The sequence below is a fragment of the Cetorhinus maximus genome, chromosome 26, assembly GCF_964194155.1.
Source record: "Cetorhinus maximus chromosome 26, sCetMax3.hap1.1, whole genome shotgun sequence".
In the NCBI taxonomy this organism is placed as follows: Eukaryota; Metazoa; Chordata; class Chondrichthyes; order Lamniformes; family Cetorhinidae; genus Cetorhinus; species Cetorhinus maximus.
Window position 1 is genome coordinate 36,263,311 of NC_135904.1, and position 21,449 is coordinate 36,284,759.

General features: G+C 46.0%; 1 protein-coding gene across 2 annotated transcripts in view; it reads right to left on the reverse strand.

The window, feature by feature from the left end:
* The window catches only part of adamts17 (ADAM metallopeptidase with thrombospondin type 1 motif, 17), a 582,619-nt gene that overhangs the window by 181,869 nt on the left and 379,301 nt on the right, over positions 1–21,449 (reverse strand). For both annotated transcript variants that reach the window (XM_078530484.1, XM_078530485.1), the window contains exons 12-13: positions 18,656–18,801; positions 5,365–5,531 (exon numbers count right to left, since the gene is read on the reverse strand). In XM_078530484.1, the coding sequence (XP_078386610.1) occupies positions 5,365–5,531; positions 18,656–18,801 (313 nt within the window). The remainder of the gene's footprint in view (positions 1–5,364; positions 5,532–18,655; positions 18,802–21,449) is intronic.

Below are 21,449 nucleotides of genomic sequence, written 5' to 3' on the forward strand. Positions count from 1 at the left end.
GTGAGGGAACTGGCCAACCTCCCTTAATGCAGTTGGTACACATGTTTTCACTGGAGTGTACCTTTCAGTGATGAACAGGGACACCTTCTTATGGTGCATCTCCTTCAGCAAGAACCCCAATACCTCAATACCAAAGTAATTAATGTTGTCCACAAATCACTGTTGTGCTACAGTGAACAGACTGGTTCACTTTTCTACCAATACTGCACTTTCCTCTTCAATGGGAACTGCACCCTTTTAAAAACTGCTCCAATACCATACAATACACTCCTCAACCAACAGTTCTACAGGCCAAGATCTCCTGAGTCTGTAACTCAATTCTAAATACGGGGTGAGGATTATATTGCCAAAGTTCACCGCAATCCACCTCCCAAACAAATAATTTATATGTGCCTTCATCGTGCGCATATACAACACCAATTTTTGGTGTATTGCACAATTGGAGCTTATAAGCTATTCTTTTACCATTGTACTTGCTGCCTGTGTGCATGCTGTGGCTGAGATCTCCTCTACAGCTAACCCCTGTCCACTGTTTTAAATTGCTGGCTAAGATTGTATTTGTGATACTACTTCAAAAACAGGCTCAATAATTACAGTATCTTAAAGATCTCTCACCTGTAAATGGGGAAAAGAATTATAGGCAAGGGAATCTGAAGCAAATTATTGCCCCATTTTGCTGATTTTTGCACATGGGAATTGGATGTTGTCTGGGGTCAAAGATGAGGAACACTGACCATGTGAATGTTCCAGTTTGTTTACCAGTTTCACCTGGATGATAGGCTCAGGCCTATGGGTTCTTACAGAAGGTCAGGCTCAAAAGGAATACAAGTGTTTGATCTGGCACGGAGTGGTGCCCTGAGGTAACAGAGTTCCAGAGTGTTGAGTCCCCATGGTAGAAAGTTATATGGAGATCTTTATTTAGTCCCTCCACACCATTCGCAATGAAACAAGGCACAGTTAATTAGTTGGCTGTCACATGTTATGTACTGCAAAATAAATCTTTCGCAATGCTAGATGTAAATTGTGAGTTGCAATGCATCATTTCTCCACACATAGCAAAATAGGGCCAAATTTTGTGCTCTCCTGATAACTCAGGGCAGAAAACAGCCTTTTTATTTGCTGAATTTGAGACCAGCCAAATGGAGCAGAATGGTCTCTCTCTTTCCTATACAACTCTGCATTCCTGTAGAGAAAGGGATTGAGGGAGTGACAGACAGTGTGTTGTATGTTTTGAACTTTGGGACTGCCTAGTTTCACCACAATGGTCTCTCCCACTTCTGTGCATTCCAGTATAAATTGACCAGATGAGTGAGAAGAACAGAAAATGAATTATAATAAGGGTGGGGCTGCCCTGTGAACAACCGAGGCCAGCGCTAGTTATGTGAAGGTTGGCCAATGTCAATAGCACTGTATTTTGAGAGGAGTCAAACTCAAAACGCTAGCATACCTGATTTCTCTGGTCTGACTGAGTAGGAGCCAAGTTCAAATCTCCCTTGATTTGGCTGAACTCAAGCTTTTTAAAGATGTTATTGTGCAGAGTCAAGGCTGGAAACTCCACCTGCCAACTTTCCAGTTTTGACGAGCTTTAAAACCAAGCAACAGGCTAGTTTGCAACATACCCAGCATTCATTTTCATTGCTAATCCTTCATAAGAGCCATCAACAATCAGAGAAGGCCATTCAGCCCTTGGAAGCACCAACTCTGTTCAAACAAAGACTAGCATCAAACTGCACTGGAATGTCTCTTGTACTTTTCCATAACCTTGCCTACTAATTTCATGTCATCGGATCATATCAATGCATACTTTTCTCCTGCTCTAAAGTTTAGTCCATATAGAACTTACAGCACAGAAACAGGCCATTTGGTCCATCTGGCTTATGTCAGTTATTTTGTTTTACAATTCTATTTCCATTAATTAATGTTTAAGTGGTTAATTTTTACCTTCAGGTTAGATACCTGTTCCAAAAACCATATGACTTTTATTTCCATTGATTTCACCCAGTGGGGAATAATTCCCCCCACTTGCCCCCCAAACTCCCCCTCCAAGCCCTGCCCCATCTCATGTGAAACTTAATTTAGGCGAGTTTCTAGGAATGAAGTATTTGGCAAGTGACCAATCACCTTGAAGCCATTTCGCAGCCCTGTACAGACTGCGAGGGTTCTGGCTCAATGCCTTGTGCTTCCACATTGGCAACTCTCACTCTTTTCCAACTGAATGAGATGTGGTCCCAGACTTTGTTTTCGGCTCATGAAAAGGTTACAAATAACATTTTTTTCTTCTGGTGTATGACTTTTAAAATTTCAGTTGAAAAATAGTGTCATGAAAAAAGAAATAAAGTTGGAATTTCCATCACAAGTTGCACCCAGCACAGATCCATCATGTCTGCATGCTTATATTTCAGGACTTCTAAAAAATCTGAAGTGTTGAAAGCAGTTAGCTTCGGTTAATGTGAAGCTTGGAGACAAAGTTAAACAAACAGGATAGAAACCTCCTGGGAAGCCCATTTCTCACTCTTTCCTCTTGCTCACGGCTGGATCAGTCTTAGCAGTTATTCCTTTAGTGCTAGTAATATCAGCACTGTGTTATAACCCTGACCACACACAGCACATTCTTCATGCCTTAGCCACCACTGTTGCCGTGTGACTGAAGAGTTGCGGGTGAACACCACGAGAACGAGTTCCACTACAGGCTGAGAACTGAGGGCTAATTGTAAATCCTGGCAGGAGAAGTAGCAATCTCCTCTGAGAGTCTTCATCATAAGCGCGGCAGATTTTAACTGCTGCACCACATGAGCAGGGCTGTTTGCTTGTTTTGGCAGAAAGTGGCAGTTGACCGATCTGGGTGGGCAGCAACTGGGCAGATTGCTGCCTGTTGGCACAGGGAGAAGACTGCCAACAGCAATGTGAGGAGAGGTGGGATGCTGTCAGGAATTGCCAATGAGGGAGGGCAAGAGTCCAAGCATCAAAGGGCGTGTAGTAGAGTTATTCTTTAAACAGCAGAGCCTGCTGGCAAGGGTCACAACCACCATCCAAACCATCACTTTTAAAATGGTGAATCAGTGGGAACGAAGCTGGAAATAAAAACATTCTATTTGAACTGCTCCCCTAACCCATTGCCACTGATTGGGCCTTGGATCATGGGTAAAGGGGTTGAGTTGCTGAGTAAGATACAGGGAATGAGTGACAGTGCGGAAGACTGAATGAGGGAATGAGAGAGTGACTGTGAGAGAGACTGAGTGGGGGAGTAAGTGTATATGGCAGTAAAGGATAATTGAGAAGGTGAGTAACAGAGTGAGATTGTGTGATAGGAGATTGATTGCTTGATGAGAGAGTTACTGAGTGAGTTGCAGAAGCCTGCAACAGCCTTTGATCTCAGTAATCGCATTCTGACCCACCACATGCACCCTCCCGCAGTCATGGTTGAGGTGGGCGAAGCAAGTGTAAATACTACTCAATACGACTCATCTAGTCAGTTATTATACACCTCCTTGCTGCAGGGAAAGCACAAAAAGCTGGTTTCTGAGTTTCATACCACTCAGCCACTGAAATAACCTTTCAAAATCCTTTCAATTGCTTCATACTATTTATTCTTGCGTTATCAATCACTAATCATTTTGTGAATTATTTTTAAATTATCTACTGCAAACATGCCTTTTCATGACTGTGCATGTGTGGAATTGACACCAGGTTAAACTGATAGTATTCAGTATCATCATCCAGCGAAATGTAGGGACCCCAAACTTAAACTTTACACAGGGCCCCCACAACCAAACAAAACCATCGGGTTTCCCTGTGACTGAAGCAAGCATTAAAAGATGAGGAGTTGGATAGCAATCTACATAGCATTACGCCATGTTATGCTCACAGCTAAGATCATAAGACGTAAGACATAGGAGCAGAAGTAGGCCATTCGGCCCATCAAGTCTGCTCCTCCATCATTCAACGAGATCATGGCTGATCTGATAATCCTCAATTTCACTTTCTTGTCTTTTCCCCATAGCCCTTGATTCCCTTACTGATTAAAAATCTGTCTATCTCAGCTTGGAATATACTTAATGACCCAGCCTCTACAGCCTTCTGCGATAAAGAATTCTACAGATTCACTACCCTCTGAGGGAATAAATTCCTCCTCATCTCTGCCTTACTCTGAGATTATGCCTTCTGGTCCTAGACTCTCCCATAAGGAGAAACAACCTCTCAGCATCTACCCCCTCATGCCCCCTAAGAATCTTATATGTTTCAATAAGGTCGCCTTTCATTCTTCTAAATTCCAATGAGTACAGGCTCAACCTACTCAACCTCTCCTCATAAGAAAATTCCTCCATACCCAGGATCAACCTTGTGAACTTTCTCTGGACTGCCTCCAATGCCAGTATATCTTTCCTTAAATAAGGGGATCAAAACTGTTCACAGTATTCTAGGTGTGTTCTAACCAGTGCCTTGTATAGTTTTAGCAAGACTTCCCTATTTTTATATTCCATTCCCTTTGAAATAAAGGCCAACATTCCATTTGCCTTCCCTATTACCTGTTGAACTTGCTTGTTAGCTTTTTGTGATTCATTCATGAGGACCCCCAAATCCCTCTGTGCTGCAGCTTTCTGCAGTCTTTCTCCATTTAAATAATATTTAGCTCTTCTATTCTTCCTGCCTTCATCACATTTTCCCACATTATATTCCATCTGCCAAGTTTTTGCCCACTCACTTAACCTATCTATACCCCTCTGTAGATCCTTTATGTCATCCTCACCGTTTGCCTTCCCAACTATTTTTGTGTCATCTGCAAACTTCCCTCATCCAAGTCATTAATATATACTGTAAATAATTGAGGACCCAGCACTGATCCCTGTGGCACTCCACTAGTTACATGTTGCCATTCTGAAAATGTCCCCCTTATCCCAACTCTCCGTCTTCTATTAGTTAGCCAATCCTCTATCCATGCTAATATAATACCACTGCAGCTGCAGGTACAACATTGTTGACATGCTGCTCAAGGAGATGTAAAAGATCCCATTGTACTGTTCAAAAAGGGGGAGGGCAATTTTCCCAAAATCCTGATCAACTTTTATCCCTCAAGCAACGTCACCAAAATGGAATACCTGGTCATTTGTCTCATTCCCGTTTGTAGGACCTTGTTGTATGGATATTAGTCTATAAATGAACAATGATTGTAACCCAACAACATTCATTGACTGTGGCGTGCATTGGAACATAACGAGGAGGGGTTAAGACGTAATTCAATGCGGATATTTAGTTTAGCAGTTTACAGATAGAAGTATCTGAAAAGAAAAGTACATCCTTTAGTCTGCACTTGGTCAATAATTTCTCAGCCTTACTCAACGAGCAAACAGTGTAACATATTCTCACCATCATTGAGGACTGCAGTCCAGTGTTTTTTCTTCATATGACCTTGTCTGTCTTGGGACTGGCACTGCTGATCTCTGAAACTGGGTAATCCTTTGGTACAGGGTAAGTTCTCACACACTTTGTGCTCCACACTGGCTCCCTGGCAGTTTGTCCCTCCTGGCCCTGGACTGGTAAGCACAAGGTACAAAACATCACCAAACTGGTTATTAGCTGGGCTTGGATAAATTACCTTGTACCGTTCTAGCACATTCTCACATGTTGTGAAGTTTCTGGTCCCTTTATGTTAAATCAGTTATTGCACAATTACAAAACCAATGTGTAAATAGAAGAATAAAAGCAAAATACTGAAGATGCTGGAGATCTGAAATAAAAACAGGAGGTGCTGGAAAAGTTCAGCAGGTCTGGCAGGATTCCGAAGAAGACTCATGCGGACTCGAAACATTAAAGTCTGTTTCTCTCTCCACAGAAGACCCAGACCTGTTGAGTTTTTCTAGCATTTTCTGTAAATAGAATTAACTTGTTTAAAGCTTCTCAGTTACTCCCTAACAATTAATAAATTATATTTTCCTTACATTCTTAGCACGGTTACCTATTACTATCGACATGATTGAAGGAACTAGATCTTACAGCAGATGGCAAACTCTGATCCTATGGGTCGATCTCCTATGATAGTCACTCAAATTTCATGTTCATAGAACTAAACAAATTGATACTGAATAGACATTGCATGGACCAATGAGAAGCAGACAAAGCTTCCAGTGGAAAATTCTGATGGATATACAAAAGCAACCAAATAATTAATTATGAAAACGACCATAAAAACCAAAGAACATGAAAATTCTTCAGGAAACACTGAGATAAGAAAGTTACCACTGGAATTAAGGATAGAAAAAATATGACAAATTTACGAGAAAATGTATTAAACTTACCAATACAATATGCCTTCTGCAGAAATGCCTGCAACATGAGTCCCTATTGGAAACTTGGGGCTAATTGAGAGGCCCAGGCCTCAGTCCCCACTCACAACCATCATTGTCAGCTATTGGCCATCAACCAGGCTACATTCTAAGTTTTCTTAGCATGTGTCTGCAATCTCCAGAATGTCTCCGATGATTAATAGCAACACTGGCCATTCACAGAGCGTGCTAGGACCTGCTGTTTACCAGCCTGGTTCACTCTTGCGTTCCGGTGTAACAATGGAAAATTATTTCAGCTGAATATCCCCAAGGGAATCAACTTTTAAAAGCAATGACAGTAATGGGAATTAGATCCTTCTTTAATGAAACATCAACAACAAAATAAAGCATGAACTCTTCAACTTTCCCTGAAGTAAAATGGAAAACAAAACTGCTGGATGGTTACACACAAGCTGATCTCCAATCACCAGCAGGCACAGCAAGAGAGCTGAACAAATCAGAGGGGAAAACCAGGAAATGCACTCACACAGAACAGGGTTTTTTATATTTTGTAAATTAGCTTAAACGTATAATGCATTTCTTTCAAAGATGCTTACCTTGGTGCTTTAACAGCCAGGTAAAAAAATGATTCACGTAAACAGTAGTAGCTTTGGAAGAAATGTAACATCATTTAGGTTCAGAGAGAGTCTTAATAAAAGTCCCAACGCATGTCGCAACGGACTAGTTCCCTTTCAAGTGTGGCTGCTATTGTTATACAGGGAAACTTGTGCACAGTAGAGTTACACAAAGGAAACCATGGCCAGAATGTTTTGCTGAGTGGGTGGGCGCGCACCTCACCCGCTCGAGCGTAAAACAGCATGTGATGACCTCAGGCCAGCGTCCCGACGCCATCACACACACGCGATATTTCGGTCGGCGGGTGCATGCTAAACTAGGAAGCACACCTGTCGACAATTAAGAGGGCTATTAAGCCCATCAACGATGCAATCAACTGGGATTTTTTTGCTGCCCATCCAACGTTATGGTCGGCGGGCGGGCGAATAGGCCAGGCAGTCTTTGCATTTTTTTGAGAACCTCATCCAAGGGTGGGATGAGGTTTCCGTTATTAAATAAAAAATAATAAAAATCCATGCACAGAATTTTTATACTGTCTATGCTCAGGTGACTGCTTGTATTGTGTGGACGTTTCTTTCTGGATTTAAAATTCTTTATTTTATACTTCTGAAGTCTTCAGCTCCCTGAGGCCGCTATCTGCCTTCAGGGAGCTTTCTGTGAGTACTGCCTTGCACCCGCGCTGACTTCAGCGCTTGCCCTCCTCCTGCCCCCAACCCAGGCAGCGCTGATCATATCAGCGCACGCTTCAGGCTGGCTGGTCATTAATTGGCCAGCCAGCGTGAAATCGCGGTCAGGGGCCGATTGCGGCAGCGGTCTGTTCCCCAGCCACTCTCAGGCCCACCAATCGACCCACATGATGACATAAAAATCCTGTCCCATGTGAAGCCTTTGGTAGTATTGGTTGGGGTGTGAATGTCTACCAGGGCATTCCTTATCCTCAAAATTTGCAATAGGATTCTTTATCCCAGACTGAGAAGGCAGCCATGACTGTGCGTTAACATTTCAAAAGATGTGGTATCACTAACAATGCAGGACTGCGCTGAAGTCTAGACCCACAGTGAGGGTTGAACCCACACCTTCAGATTCAGGACACAATTGCTGTCACTGAACCAACCTGCCACAAGGAATAATGTGAGCAGATTTCCTCTTGGTGGTGCTCTGGTTAGCATAACCATTATTATACTCGACCTCTTTCGAAACATGCTCACAAAAATGCACAACTCAACTCAATGCATGTTCTTCAAGCTGGCCTGATTGACAAGTAATACATAACTGAGGAGTCAAACAGATCACTTTTAATAAGCTACTGTTAATTGGTTGCTAACTGATCAAGTAGGTAGTTGAGCAGTATGCCTATGGATAAAAGCAAAAAACTGCGGATGCTGGAAATCCAAAACAAAAACAAAAACACCTGGAAAAGCTCAGCAGGTCTGACAGCATCTGCGGAGAGGAACACAGTTAAGGTCCTGCTTTCTACCCTTAATGTCACCTATTAGCACATTCCTTAGATAATATCACCACCTTCAACACCTCTTTGTTCTTTTGTCTATGGCATCTTTTGGTTATCTCCACCTATCACTGGCCCTCTATCCAGCTCTCCCTGTCCCACCCTCCCCCCCTTAAACCAGCTTATATTTCACCTCTTTTCTATTTTTCCTTAGTTCTGTTGAAGAGTCATATGGACTTGAAACGTTAACTGTGTTCCTCTCCGCAGATGCTGTCAGACCTGCTGTGTTTTTCCAGGTATTTGAGCAGAATGCCTAACTCGATGGATTTCCTCAACTGTGCATTTACCGTTGGCAGTTTGTGCATTGAAACTGTTCACCAATCTCTTTGTATTACCTCTGAAAACTTATCCAATTTTCCTCAGTGCATCTTCATTACAGATTCAGACAGGCTTTGAGTACTTGCAAAGTAACATGCCGTAATTGGCTGTGAAGTGCTTTGTGATGCGTGCACTCATTTGCACTCTGCTCTACTCCAATGTGGAGTGGTCCAGAAACAATGTTCGGGAAGCCCGCTCGTGGACCCCTCAAAGGTCCTGCTGTAAAGACCTGGGCAAAGCATGACCTGAATGTGTCTGGTAAGTTACTGCATCAGGGATCTGCCATTGGGCTGCCCGTCCGACTGTCCTCCACTGGCTGTCAATTAAACACTAAGATACTAAGATAAAAGCTGGCTGTTATTGGACGGCTCAGAAACCATCTGAAACAAAAACAGAAAATGCTGGAAAAACTCAGCAGGTCTAACAGCATCTTTGGAGAGAAAAAAGAGTTAGCATTTCGAATCCGTGTGACTCTTCTTCAGAGCTCAGATTTCCAGCATCAGCAGCAATTTGCTTTTTATCAGAAACAGTCTGTTCTGTGACCAAATGAAAATCCAGGTAGTTAGTTTAAGCAGCAAGTGACTGCTCTAATTCTGAACAGTCACACTGACCAGAAGAAGCTGGTTAAACACCTGAGGCTTTGCAGGTTATTGCAGACAATATGAAAAAATGGAACAATACCTTGTTTGGATCAGATAGCAACACCCCTGCTTTGGAGGCAGCAATTGGGGAAGCTGCAGCACAATGAGTGAACAGCCAATTTCTCCCTGCTGCATAGGAAAGCTATGTATACAGTGGAACTGAGGGAGTGCTGCACTGTCAGAGAGTCAGTAAAGAGCTGCAATGTGGAAGGGTCAGGACCGAGAGAGTGCAGCACTCTCTGAGGGTTACTACTGAAGAAGTGATACAGTGTCGGAGGAGCTGTACTGAGGGACCACTACATTGTCGGAGGGGCAACACTAAAGGCAGCGCTGCACTGACCGAGGGACAGTACTGAGGGCACATTACAATGTCAGAGGGTCAATACTGACAGTGGGGCTGCACTGTCAGGGGGTCAGTACGAAGGGTGTGCTGCACTGTTGAGGGTCAGTACTGAGGAAGCACTGCACTGTCAGAGGGTTAGGACTGAGGGAACACTGTAATGTCCGAAGGTCAGTACTAAGTGACCGCTGCATTGTCAAAGATTCAGTACTGAGAGAGTGCTGCACTGACAGAGGGTCAGTACTGAGGGATTTAGTTTTTGGTTGTCATCTTCCAAAATTCTGTAGATCCTGGAACAGTCCCGTCAAATTGGAGGGTAGCAAATGTAACCCCACTATTTAAAAAAGGAGGGAAGCAGAAAACAGCGAATTACAGACCGGTTAGCCTGACCTCAGTAGTAGGGAAAATGCTAGAGTCTATAATAAAGGATGTGATAACAGGATACTTAGAAAATATCAACGAGATGAGAAAAGGTCAACATGGATTTATGCAAGGGATTTCAGGTTTGACAAACCTACTGGAATTATTTGAGGACATAACTAGCAGAATAGATAAGGGAGAACCAGTGGATGTGGTGTATTTGGATTTTCAGAAGGCTTTTGATAAAGTCCCATATAAGAGGTTAATGTGTAAAATTAAAGGACATGGGATTGGGGAGTAATATGTTGGCATGGTTTGAGAATTGGTTAGCAGACAGGAAGCGGAGGGCAGGATTTTCCCTTCATCGGGTGGGCACGGTGGGCAGGTCCGGGAGCAGCTGTGAAACGGATAACCGCCTGTGATCGGGCTCCAAACGTGATTTCACTGTGGCGAGCCAATGAAGGGCCGCCCAGGGTGAAACACGGCACCGCACTGGCCGGAGTGGGGGTGGGGGCCTGTCGGTCCGATGGTGACCCAGCTGCCCCTGGAAGGCTGCCATGGAGGACGTCCCCTAAGCCGACACTATGGACCCGAGTGCAGCTGGACACGGCGGGGGGAGGGCAGGTCAGGTGGACACTCGGCCCCCCCACTTTTCTGATGAGTGCCTTTCCGTTCTCTTGGAGGAAGTGGCTGCCAGGAGCGACACCCTTTTCCCCAGAGATGGGAGGAGGCGGCCACCGCACCTCACCAAGAGGGCACGGGAGGAGGTGACAGCGCTGGTCAGCAGCTGTGTCGTGGTGTGATGCACCTGGGTGCAGTGCCAGAAGCGCTTCAACGACCTGTTGCGCTCAGGAAGATTGAGTACCATGTTGGCATGGGTCAGTGTGCAGAGGTGTTAAGGTGTGACCATCCCCTTGTGGACCTCGGGATGCTAGAGTCTGAGTGCCAACTGTAAATGACGCCGGAGCTGGCCAAGGGGTGAGCCCTGGCTGCTTGGACTGAGTGCCTTCCGGTTCGAGGGCCATGACTCGGATGTGCCCTGCAAGGTGATCCTCGGTTGGGATTGGCCAGACTGCAATGGCGCTGCAGGTAGAGAGTGGACTCATCAATGCTCCTCTGTTGTCTCAGGAGAAGGCTGCCAACAATAATGTAGAAAGGTCGCAGACTGGCAGAGGCCCCGCTACCCCCCTAATCCTTTTCAGATATGAGCAAGACATCCTGGAGCTCGAGAGCTGGCACGACCCACGTGCAACCAGGCGTGAAGAGACGGGGGTGCCAGATGAAGGTAAGAATGTAGCTAGTGTCTCGGTGCACGTTGGAGAGGGCACTTCACACTCACTTGAGGTGCAGGTGGAGGCAGAGTGTGCTCTGGGTGCCGACTGTCAGAGGACTGCTGGGAACCAGGATGATGCTCAGTCAAAGGCTCATGATGAGCCACTGGAGTTGTCCATCAGACGGCAGATGCTAAATGTCCAGCGAGATGTGCGGGAGGATCTGGCAGAGATCCATGAGGGGATGCGTTCCATGCTCTCCGTGATGGAGGAGCCCATGCGGAGCGTGGGCACTGCGCTGACCATCATGGCCGAGCGCACTGTCTCCTCTGTTGAGAAAGTGGCGACTTTCATGGAGAGGCAGCTCCAGGGGCAGAATCAGGGGTTCCTGGGGTTGTGTTCGGAACTGCAAACCCTCACACAGGCAGTGACCTCAGGTAAAAGCAAAAAACTGCGGATGCTGGAAATCCAAAACAAAAACAAAAATACCTGGAAAAACTCAGCAGCTCTGGCAGCATCTGCGGAGAGGAACACAGTTAACGTTTCGAGTCTGAATGACCCTTCAACACAACTAAGTAAAATAGAAGAAAGGTGAAATATAAGCTGGTTTAAGTGGGGCTGGGACAGGTAGAGCTGGATAAAGGGCCAGTGATAGGTGGAGATAACCAAAAGATGTCACAGACAAAAGGACAAAGAGGTGTTGAAGGTGGTGATATTATCTAAGGAATGTGCTAATTAAGGGTAGAAAGCAGGACGAGCAAGGTACAGAGAGCCCTAGTGGGGGTGGAGTGAAGGAATCGAAATAGGCTAAAAGGTAGAGATAAAACAATGGATGGAAATACATTTAAAAATAATGGACGTAGGTGGGAAAAGAAAAATCTATATAAATTATTGGAAAAAAAGGAGGGGGAATCAGAAAGGGGATGGGGATGGAGGAGAGAGTTCATGATCTAAAATTGTTGAACTCAATATTCAGTCCGGAAGGCTGTAAAGTGCCTAGTCGGAAGATGAGGTGCTGTTCCTCCAGTTTGCGCTGAGCTTCACTGGAACATTGCAGCAGGCTAAGGACAGACATGTGGGCATGAGAGCAGGGTGGTGTGTTGAAATGGCAAGCGACAGGGAGGTCTGGGTCATGCTTGCGGACAGACCGAAGGTGTTCCGCAAAGCGGTCACCCAGTCTGCGTTTGGTCTCTCCAATGTAGAGGAAACCGCAGGTGGTCAGTGTCAGTATGGGAGATGGATGAGGCACCCAGTACCCCAGCTAGGTGCCCGTCCATCAACGGTGAGCAGGGAGGTCCACAGCAGCCTCATGTTGGCGCACGAGCTGTTTGTTGTCTCTGCGGGCTCCTCTCAGGGCACTCGGAATGACGGCAGCAGCTCCTCCGCCCCTCCGCCAGTAACTGTGGCATCTGATGAGGCTGTGGTGACTGGGGAGATGCCAGCTGTGGCACTGGCCGCTCCCTCCCAGGCGGGGCCAACACAGGCTCCACTGGCCAGAGGACGCCCGCGAAGGTCATCAAGGCCAACAAGACAGCAGAGTGAGCCGGCTGTCTCCAATGTCAGTGCCAGTGATGGGGGAGCACCTAGACCTAGCACCCGTAAACATAAGTTAAAGGCACCATAAGCACAAGAGGGACAGGTCACAGGTGATTTTATGTTCATTTTTGTTCACTTATTGTATACTGGTCTGCTGTTGAATACAAGAAACATTTCTGCTAAGATTATTGAACTGGCAGAATGACATAAATTGTATTTTTGTCGTCATGGCCTGAGTGTGCTTCACCTTTTTATTTTATTGGTGTGGGGTACGCCAGTATGTAATGCTGGACATAGGTGGCTCTGAGCTTCATTGCACAGGCACTGAGTGTTCTTTGTGTTCAAATGAAAGGGTCCTTTCAGATATCCAGGATGGAGATGGCAGCCTGGAATACACTTGAAGCTGATCTTTGGTAGCTTAGCTGAAGGAGCGTTGGATCAAGGCGTCCCAAGTCCCTGCCTCCCTGGAGATTACTGAGGTCTGTCTCCACGCCCTCAGTGTTCTCCTCATCATGCTCATCTTCAGATTCACTACTGGACTCATCCTCTGTGGCCTGTGGAGCTGCCTCAAGATCCTCTTCCTCCAGTGGGTCCCCCCTTGCCAGTGCCAGATTGTGGAGAGTGCAGCATGCAACCACCATCAGTGACACCCACTCTGGGGGGTATTGTAGTGCACCCCCTGAACAGTCCAGGCATTGGAAGTGCATCTTGAGAAGGCCTATGGTTCTCTCTACCACCACCCTTGTGGAGGCATGGCTCCTATTATACCGCTTCTCTGCCTCTGTTCTTAGATGGCGGAGAGGAGTCATGAGCCACCTCTTCATCAGGTAGCCCTTGTCACCCAGCAGCCACCCATCCAGCCAGGCTGGAGTGTTAATATGGCAATCATCTTGCTGAAACCAAATGTTAGTTAAACAGGTGATGGGCATTAATTATCCCATCTAAATAGAATAAAAAGGTACAGCTGGCACACTTTGTGTGGAAGCCACCAGGAAGTTAGTAGCACTGAGGAGTTGTCTTGGACCAGCTTTAACCAAGAAACCAGCCTGGATTAATTCTTCCACCACAACCTCTTATTATGAGTAATATGGAGCACTGAAGAGCCTCAGCACCTGGGAGTGTCACGGGAGCTGCCTGGGTACCTTGCGCAGACTTGTAGAATCAGCATCCTGTGATCACACACTATCTGCACGTTCATGGAGTGGAAGCCCTTCCTGTTGACAAAGGCACCGGGCTCACCTGCTGGCGCCTTGATGGCCACATGTGTACAGTCAATAGCACCCTGGACGCAGGGGATCCCAGCAATGGCCGCGAAGCCTCTGGCTCGCTCAGCCTGGCTGGCCTCGTCCATACAGTAATGAATAAAGGTCATAACCCGCCTGAACAGAGCGTCTGTAACCAGCTTGACGCAACTGTGGACACCTGATTGGAAGACTCCACAAAGATCCCCTACTGACCCCTGGAAAGAGCCAGAGATATAGAAATTGAGGGCCACTATGACCTTCAGAGCCACTGGCATGGGGTGTCCAGCCACACAGTTGGAGTTGATCTCAGGCCCAATCATCTGGCAAATGGAGGTCATGCTCTCCGTTGAGAGGCAGAGCCTCATTCGGCAATGCACCTTGGACATATTGAGGTAGCTGCATCACCACCAGTAAACCCTGGCAGCAGGATAATGGTGTCTTCTGTGGGCCCTTCCACCTTGGACTACCTGTTGGCCCTGCACCTCTCCTCCCACAGGTCTCTCCCTTGGAAACTGCATAGGAGGCACCTGGTCTCCTTTAACCTCTGCCCCTCTACTCCTCAGAGGAGGAGGTGCCTCCAGTGGAGACCACAATCCCCATTACCAGGGGAAGGGAAGGCTGTCTGATAACTGGAAGGGTCCACACAGTCTGAAACCTCCTGGGGTCTGGCAGACAGCAATGAGTCCTGAAATGAAACCTGGAAATGCTAAGAGTGAAGCCCTGAGCGGAGATGAAGCTGTTAAGTACCAATAAACAACCAGCTGCAAACTATCTCCCAAACTACCCACTACTCACACTGGCAATGCTGCTGGTCCTTTTTATCCGGCCCTTGGATGAGGTCTGTGAAAATTTCAGCTGGCCGTCTGCCCGTTTTGCCTGTGCGACAAACAGAAAATTGCCCGGCAAGGAAAAATCGGTCAGTCGGACCGTTAGGGGCCTTAAGTGGCTGCTTAATTAATGGCAGGTGCCGCTCTGACACCCGCACGCGCCCACCAAGCGAGATATCACGCGAGTGCGCAATGATGTCATTGGGAGTAAAAGAGTGCGCAGTCAGGTTGGGCGTGTACCAGCCCGCAGATGAAAAATTCTGTCCAGAGAGTAGGAATAAATAGGTCTTTTTTCAGAATGGCAGGCGGTGACTATTGGGGTACCACAGGGATCGGTGCTTGGGTCCCAGCTACTTACAATATATATCAATGATTTGGATGAGGGAACCAAATGTAATATTTCCAAGTTTGCTGACAACACGAAACTTGGTGGGAATGTGAGTGATGAGGAGGGTGTTAAGGGGCTTCAAGGCGATTTAGACAGGTTGAGTGAGTGGGCATATACATGGCAGATGCAGTATAACTTGAATAAGTGGGAAGTTATCAACTTTGTAGGAAAAACAGAAAGACAGAGTATTATTTAAATATTGATGGATTGGGAAATGTTAATCTACAAAGGGACCTGGGTGTCCTTGTACACCAATCACTGAAAGCCAGCATGCAGGTGCAGCAAGCAGTTAAGAAGGCAAATGGTATGTTGGCCTTCATTGCAAGAGGACTTGAGTACAGGAGCAAGGATGTCTTACTGCAGCTGTACAGGGCCTTGGTGAGACCACACCTGGAGTAGTGTGTGCAGTTTTGGCCTCCTTACCTAAGAAAGGATACACTTGCCATACAGGGAGTGCAGTGAAGGTTCACCAGACTGATTCCTGGGATGGCAGGATTGTCATATGAGAAGAGATTGGGCTGGCCAGGCTTGTATTCACTGGAGTTTAGAAGAATGAGAGGAGATCTCATTGAAACATATAAAATTCTGGCAGGGATGGACAGACTGGATGCTGGGATGATATTTCCTCTGGCTGGGGAGGGTCTAGAACAAGGGGTCACAATCTCAGGATACAGGGTAGACCATTTAGGACTGAGATTAGGAGGAACTTTTTCATTCAGAGGGTGGTGAACCTATGGAATTGTCTACCACAGAAGGCTATGGAGGTCAAGTCACGGAATATATTTAAAAAGGAAATAGGTAGATTTCTGGACTCAAGGCGTCAAGGGGTATGGGGAGTGTGCAGTAGTACGGCATTCAGATAAAGGATCAGCCATGATCATATTGAAAGGCAAGGCAGGCTCAAAGGGCTGAATGACCTATTCCTGCCCCTATTTTCTATATTCTATGCACTGTCAGAAGGTCAGCACTGATGGAACGCAGAATGTTAGGAGGGCCTTTAATAAGGAAACTCGTCAAACTGTCAGAGGGGCAGTGCTGAGGTAAGGTTCCACTGTCGGAGGGTCAGTACTGAGGGAGCGCTGCACTGTTGGAGAAGCAGAATTGAGGGAGTGCTGTACTGAGGGAGAGCTACACTGTCAGAGGGTCAGTAGTAAGTGAGTGCTGCACTGTTAGAGGGGCAGCAATGAGAGAGTGTTGCAATGTCAGAATGGTCAGTACTGAGGGAGCAATACACTATCAGAGAGCCAGTACTGGGAGAATTGCACTGTCAGAGGGTCTGTACTGAGTGAGCACTGCACAGTTGGAATCAGTACTGAGGGAGCACTGTCCTGCTGGAGGGTGAGTACTAAGGGAGTGCTGCATTGTTGCTTTTCTACCTCTGTTTAAATGGGGTACACTGGACCAGTAATCCAGAGGCCTGGACTGATAATACAGAAAATCTGAGTACAAATCCCACTATGCCAGTTTGAAACATTGAACTCTGGTGTTAAATATCTGGAAGTAAAACACTAACTGCAGTAAATGGAACCACAAGGCTGTTGTGCTGTTGTAAAGCCCAACTGGGTTTCTTTCCCACAGATGTGGCCTAACCAATCAACCAGTTTCACTAAAATCACTTCAGGGAAACTTGGGGTGAGCAGTAAATATTGGCTTTCCTAGCGATGCCAACATCCCACAGCAGAGTTTTAAAAATTGGATGTTTGTCCGAAGTGTTGCCAGAGACGTTGGAATATGAGAGCAGGAACAGACCATTCAGCCGCTTGGCCTGTTCCACCATTCAACTAAATCATGGCCAATCCGTACATCAACTCCACTTTCCTGCCTTCACTTTTCCCCACACTAAGAGTATTCCAGATTTCTACTACTCCTAAAACACCTAGATTTTATTATAAGTTATGCTCCCCTGTTGTCGATGACCTCACCAGATAAATAGTTTACCTCTATTCTATTGAATCTTGTTATCATTCTAAACACCTTGATTAGATCATAACTGACCATTCTCAAATGAATACAAGCAAATTACACAACATATCCCTATAGTTTGACACTTTTAATTTTGGTACCATCCTGGTGAATCTACGCTGTACTCACATCAGAGCCAATATACCTTCCTGAAGTGCATTGGCAAGAATTGAAAGCAGTACTACAGATGGAATCTGCCCAAGCTTCTGTACAACTACAGCAGACCTGTTGTTAATGGCTATACACAGTGCACAGTCAGCCAGCAGTGAGGTCCATTACACTGTGCTAGTCTTCATATGCTGGTGCCTAGGAAAAGTCCACAGTGCCTCTACAGGCTGAGACTGTCCAAGTGCCTCTACACAGTGAGACCGTCCACAGTGCCTGTGCAGAGTGACACTATCCACAGCACCTGTACAGGGTGAGACTGTCCACAGTGCCTGCACATGGTGAGGCTGCCAACAGTACCTGTAGATGGTGAGACTGTCAACAGTACCTCAATACAATGACACTGTCCACAATGACTATACATGGTGACACTTACCTCAGTGCCTGTACAACATGAGTTCACAATTCCGTACATAGTGAGACTGTCCATCGTGCCTCTACAGGATGAAACTGTCCACTGTGACTGTTCCTGATGAGACTGACCACAACACCTATATATGTCCATAGTGCCTGTACATGGTGAAATTGTCGACACTGCCTGTACATGGTGACACTGTCCACCGTGCCTGCACATCCACTGTGCCTGTAACATGGTGACACTTTCCACTGTGCCTGTACATGATGGTAATACTTTTCAGGAGATCTTTCTTCCAATTGATTCATATATTCAGCTAAGGAATGATACCCCTGCGACCCTGCCCTCAGGAATAGCATATTCCTTATCTCCGATCCTTCCACTTCTCCAGCCTATTTTGGATACACCGCCCTGCGTAGATTTCACTGACACATTTTGCCTCCAGGCTAATGTAGGTGAGGAGTGGGTGAACGATGGGATGGGAGAGTCAGTGCTTTCAGGGATGGAAACAGAGATTCCCAAGCAATCCTCCTCTTCCCTGTCTGCCTCCATCCCAATATGGGAAGCTAGAAATGGAATCTAACATGAATGCATAAACAAAAGTTATTTGTGTCTAATCTTACACATGACTCGAGCTTTTAATTTTTACTAAATGTTTGTGATGAGAAACAAGTTTTCTTCCTGTAATACATGCAATTGCTCTGAATATTGAAGCATTACCAGCATTGTGCTCCTAGAATCAGGGTTACAATACGTGATCTGGCAAAGGAAGGCGCCTCCTGATCTGGCAGCACAGCAATAAATTACAGCACATTTTGCAGTAGAGCTTTGTCAAAAACACTTACGGAGGGTTGTCGCATTTCCTTTGTCTAAACCTGGCTCCAGTTCCACATGTCCTGCTGCACATACTCCACTGGCTCCACATGCTCCAGTCTCCATCCACGTGCTCCGGAATTGGTGTTTTGCTGACACACACCCCTGCCCTGCACCACTTAAATCACAGCAGAAAGCAAATGTTAAAATCTGCACCTCCACACCAGCTGTTTACCAAAATACACTCTCTGCTAGTTACACAGGAACAGGAGGCCAGTCATTCCCCTCGAGCCTGTTTATCCATCAGTCAGACCATGGCTCATCTGTATTTCAACTCCATTTACCCTCCTTTGCTCCATCTATACCTTGATAGAACAAAGAACAAAGAAAAGTACAGCACAGGGACAGGCTCTTCGGCCCTCCAAGCCAACGCCGATCATATTGCCTGTCAAACTAAGGTTGATATTCAACAAAAATCCATTTCAGTCATGAAGGCTCCAATTGAGCCTGAGCATCTAAAGCCTTTTGTGGGGAATGAGTGTCAGGTTTCCACCACCCTTTGTTCAAAAAAAGTGCTTCTTGAAATTCCTCCGAAATACTTTAATTTTAAAATTCTGTTCCTCATCCCTCACCTGAGGAAGTATTTTATCTAGCAAATCCTTTTAGTATTTAAACACTCGATCAGATCACCCCTCACTTCCAAAACTCAAGGGAGTATAAGATTTGTTTATGCGACCTGTCCTCATAATTTAAACTTCATCCACTTTGGACCCCATAAAGTCTCATGGCGTCAGGTCAAACGGAAACCTCCTGCTGATTACCATCTACCTGCGATTTCATTTTGAACAACCTTCTGGGAGATTTAATCTTGTAATCTCAGTTGATGAATCAGTGCAGTTCCATGTTGAACACCAATTGGAAGAAGCATTGAGGGTGGCAACGGCACAGAATATACTCTGGGTGGGAGGGGGGAGGGGACTTCAATGGCCAGCACCAAGAGTGGCTCGGTAACACCATTACTCATCGACCTGGCCGTGTCCTGAAGACATATCTGCCAAACTGGGTCTGCAGCAGGTGGGAGAAATCTACTTCACATCGTCCTTGACCAACCTACCTGTCGCAGATACATCTGTCCGTGACAGTATTGGTAGGAGTGAGCATTGCACAGTCCTCACATTGAGGATACCCTCCATCATGTTGTGTGGCACTACCACTGTGCTAAATGAGATAGGTTTTTAACAGATCTAGCAACTCAAAGCATGGCATCCATGAGGCACTGTGGGCCATCAGCAGCAGCAGAATTGAACCCGAACACAATCTGTAACCTCATGGCCCACCATATCCCCCACTCTACCATTACCAACAAGCCAGGAATCAACCCCGGTTCAATGAAGAGTGCAGGAGGGCATGCCAGAAGCAGCACCAGGCATACCTAAAAATGAGGTGTCAACCTGGTGAAACTACAACACAGGATTACTTGCGTGCCAAACAGCAGAAGCAGCATGCAATAGACAGAGCTAAGCAATTCAACAACCAACAGAACAGATCTAAGCTCTGCAGTCCTGCCACATCCAGCCGTTAATGGTGGTTGGTAATTAAACAACTCCCTCGAGGAGGAGGCTCCACAAATATCTCCATCGTCAATGATGGGGGAGCCCAGCACATCAGTGCAAAAGATAAGGCTGAAAGCATTTGCAACTATCTTCAGCCAGAAGTGCCGAGTGGAGGATCAATCTTGGCCTCCTCCGGAGATCCCCAGCATCACAGTGCTTGTCTTCAGCGATTCACTCACACATCAAGAAATGGCTGAAGGCACTGGATATTGCAAACCTATGGGGCATGACAACATTCTGGTAGTATTACTGCAGACCTGTGCTCCACCTGCACCATTAGCCAAGCTGTTCCAGTACAGCTATAACACTGGCATCTACCCGACAAAGTGGAAAATTGCCTAGGTATGCCCTGTCCATAAAAAACAAGACAAATCCAACCCAGCCAATTACCCCCCCCATCAATCTACTCTTGATTATCAAAGTGATGGAAGGGGTTGTCAACAGTGCTATCAAGCAGCACATACACAGCAATAACCTGCTCACTGACACTCAATTTGTGTCCCGCTAGGGCCACACAGGTCCTGACCTCATTACAGTCTTAGTCCAAACATGGCTGGAAGAGCTGAGCTCCAGAAGTGAGGTGAGTGATTGCCTTTGACTTCAAGGCAGCATTTAACTGAGTGTAGCATCAAGGAGTCCAACAAAACTGATGTCAATAGGAATCGGGGGAAACTCTCTGCTAATTGGAGTCAAACCTAGCACAATGGAAGATGGTTGCGGTTGTTGGAGCCAATCATCTCAGTCCCAGGAAATCACAGTAGAATATAGTGTCCCAGGCCTAACCATCTTCAGCTGCTTCATCAATGGCCTTCCCATGTTCAATACCATTTGCGACTCATCAGATACTGAAGCAGTCTGTGACATTATGAGGCAAGACCTGGACAACACTTAGGCTTGGGCTGACAAGAAGCAAGTAACATTCTCATTACTGTTAGAATCATATCTCTCAACACTGGAGTTTCCTTTTGCAAAATGGAAGGATTTGGCATGATCTGGACATGTGGATGCTAACCTGGGACTTTATTTAAAGGAGGTCCTAAGTTCACCTTGGAACTGTAACCAAACAGGCCTCTTCCAAGAAATCACCTGAACTATATGGTACTTGAGAAGGAGTTATTTTGTTTGTGTTGAGCTGCAAAACACTTTAATTAATGAAGCTGGGAGACAAAAAAAAAGGCAATCACATGGGAGAGAGAAAAAAAGCTTAAGTTGT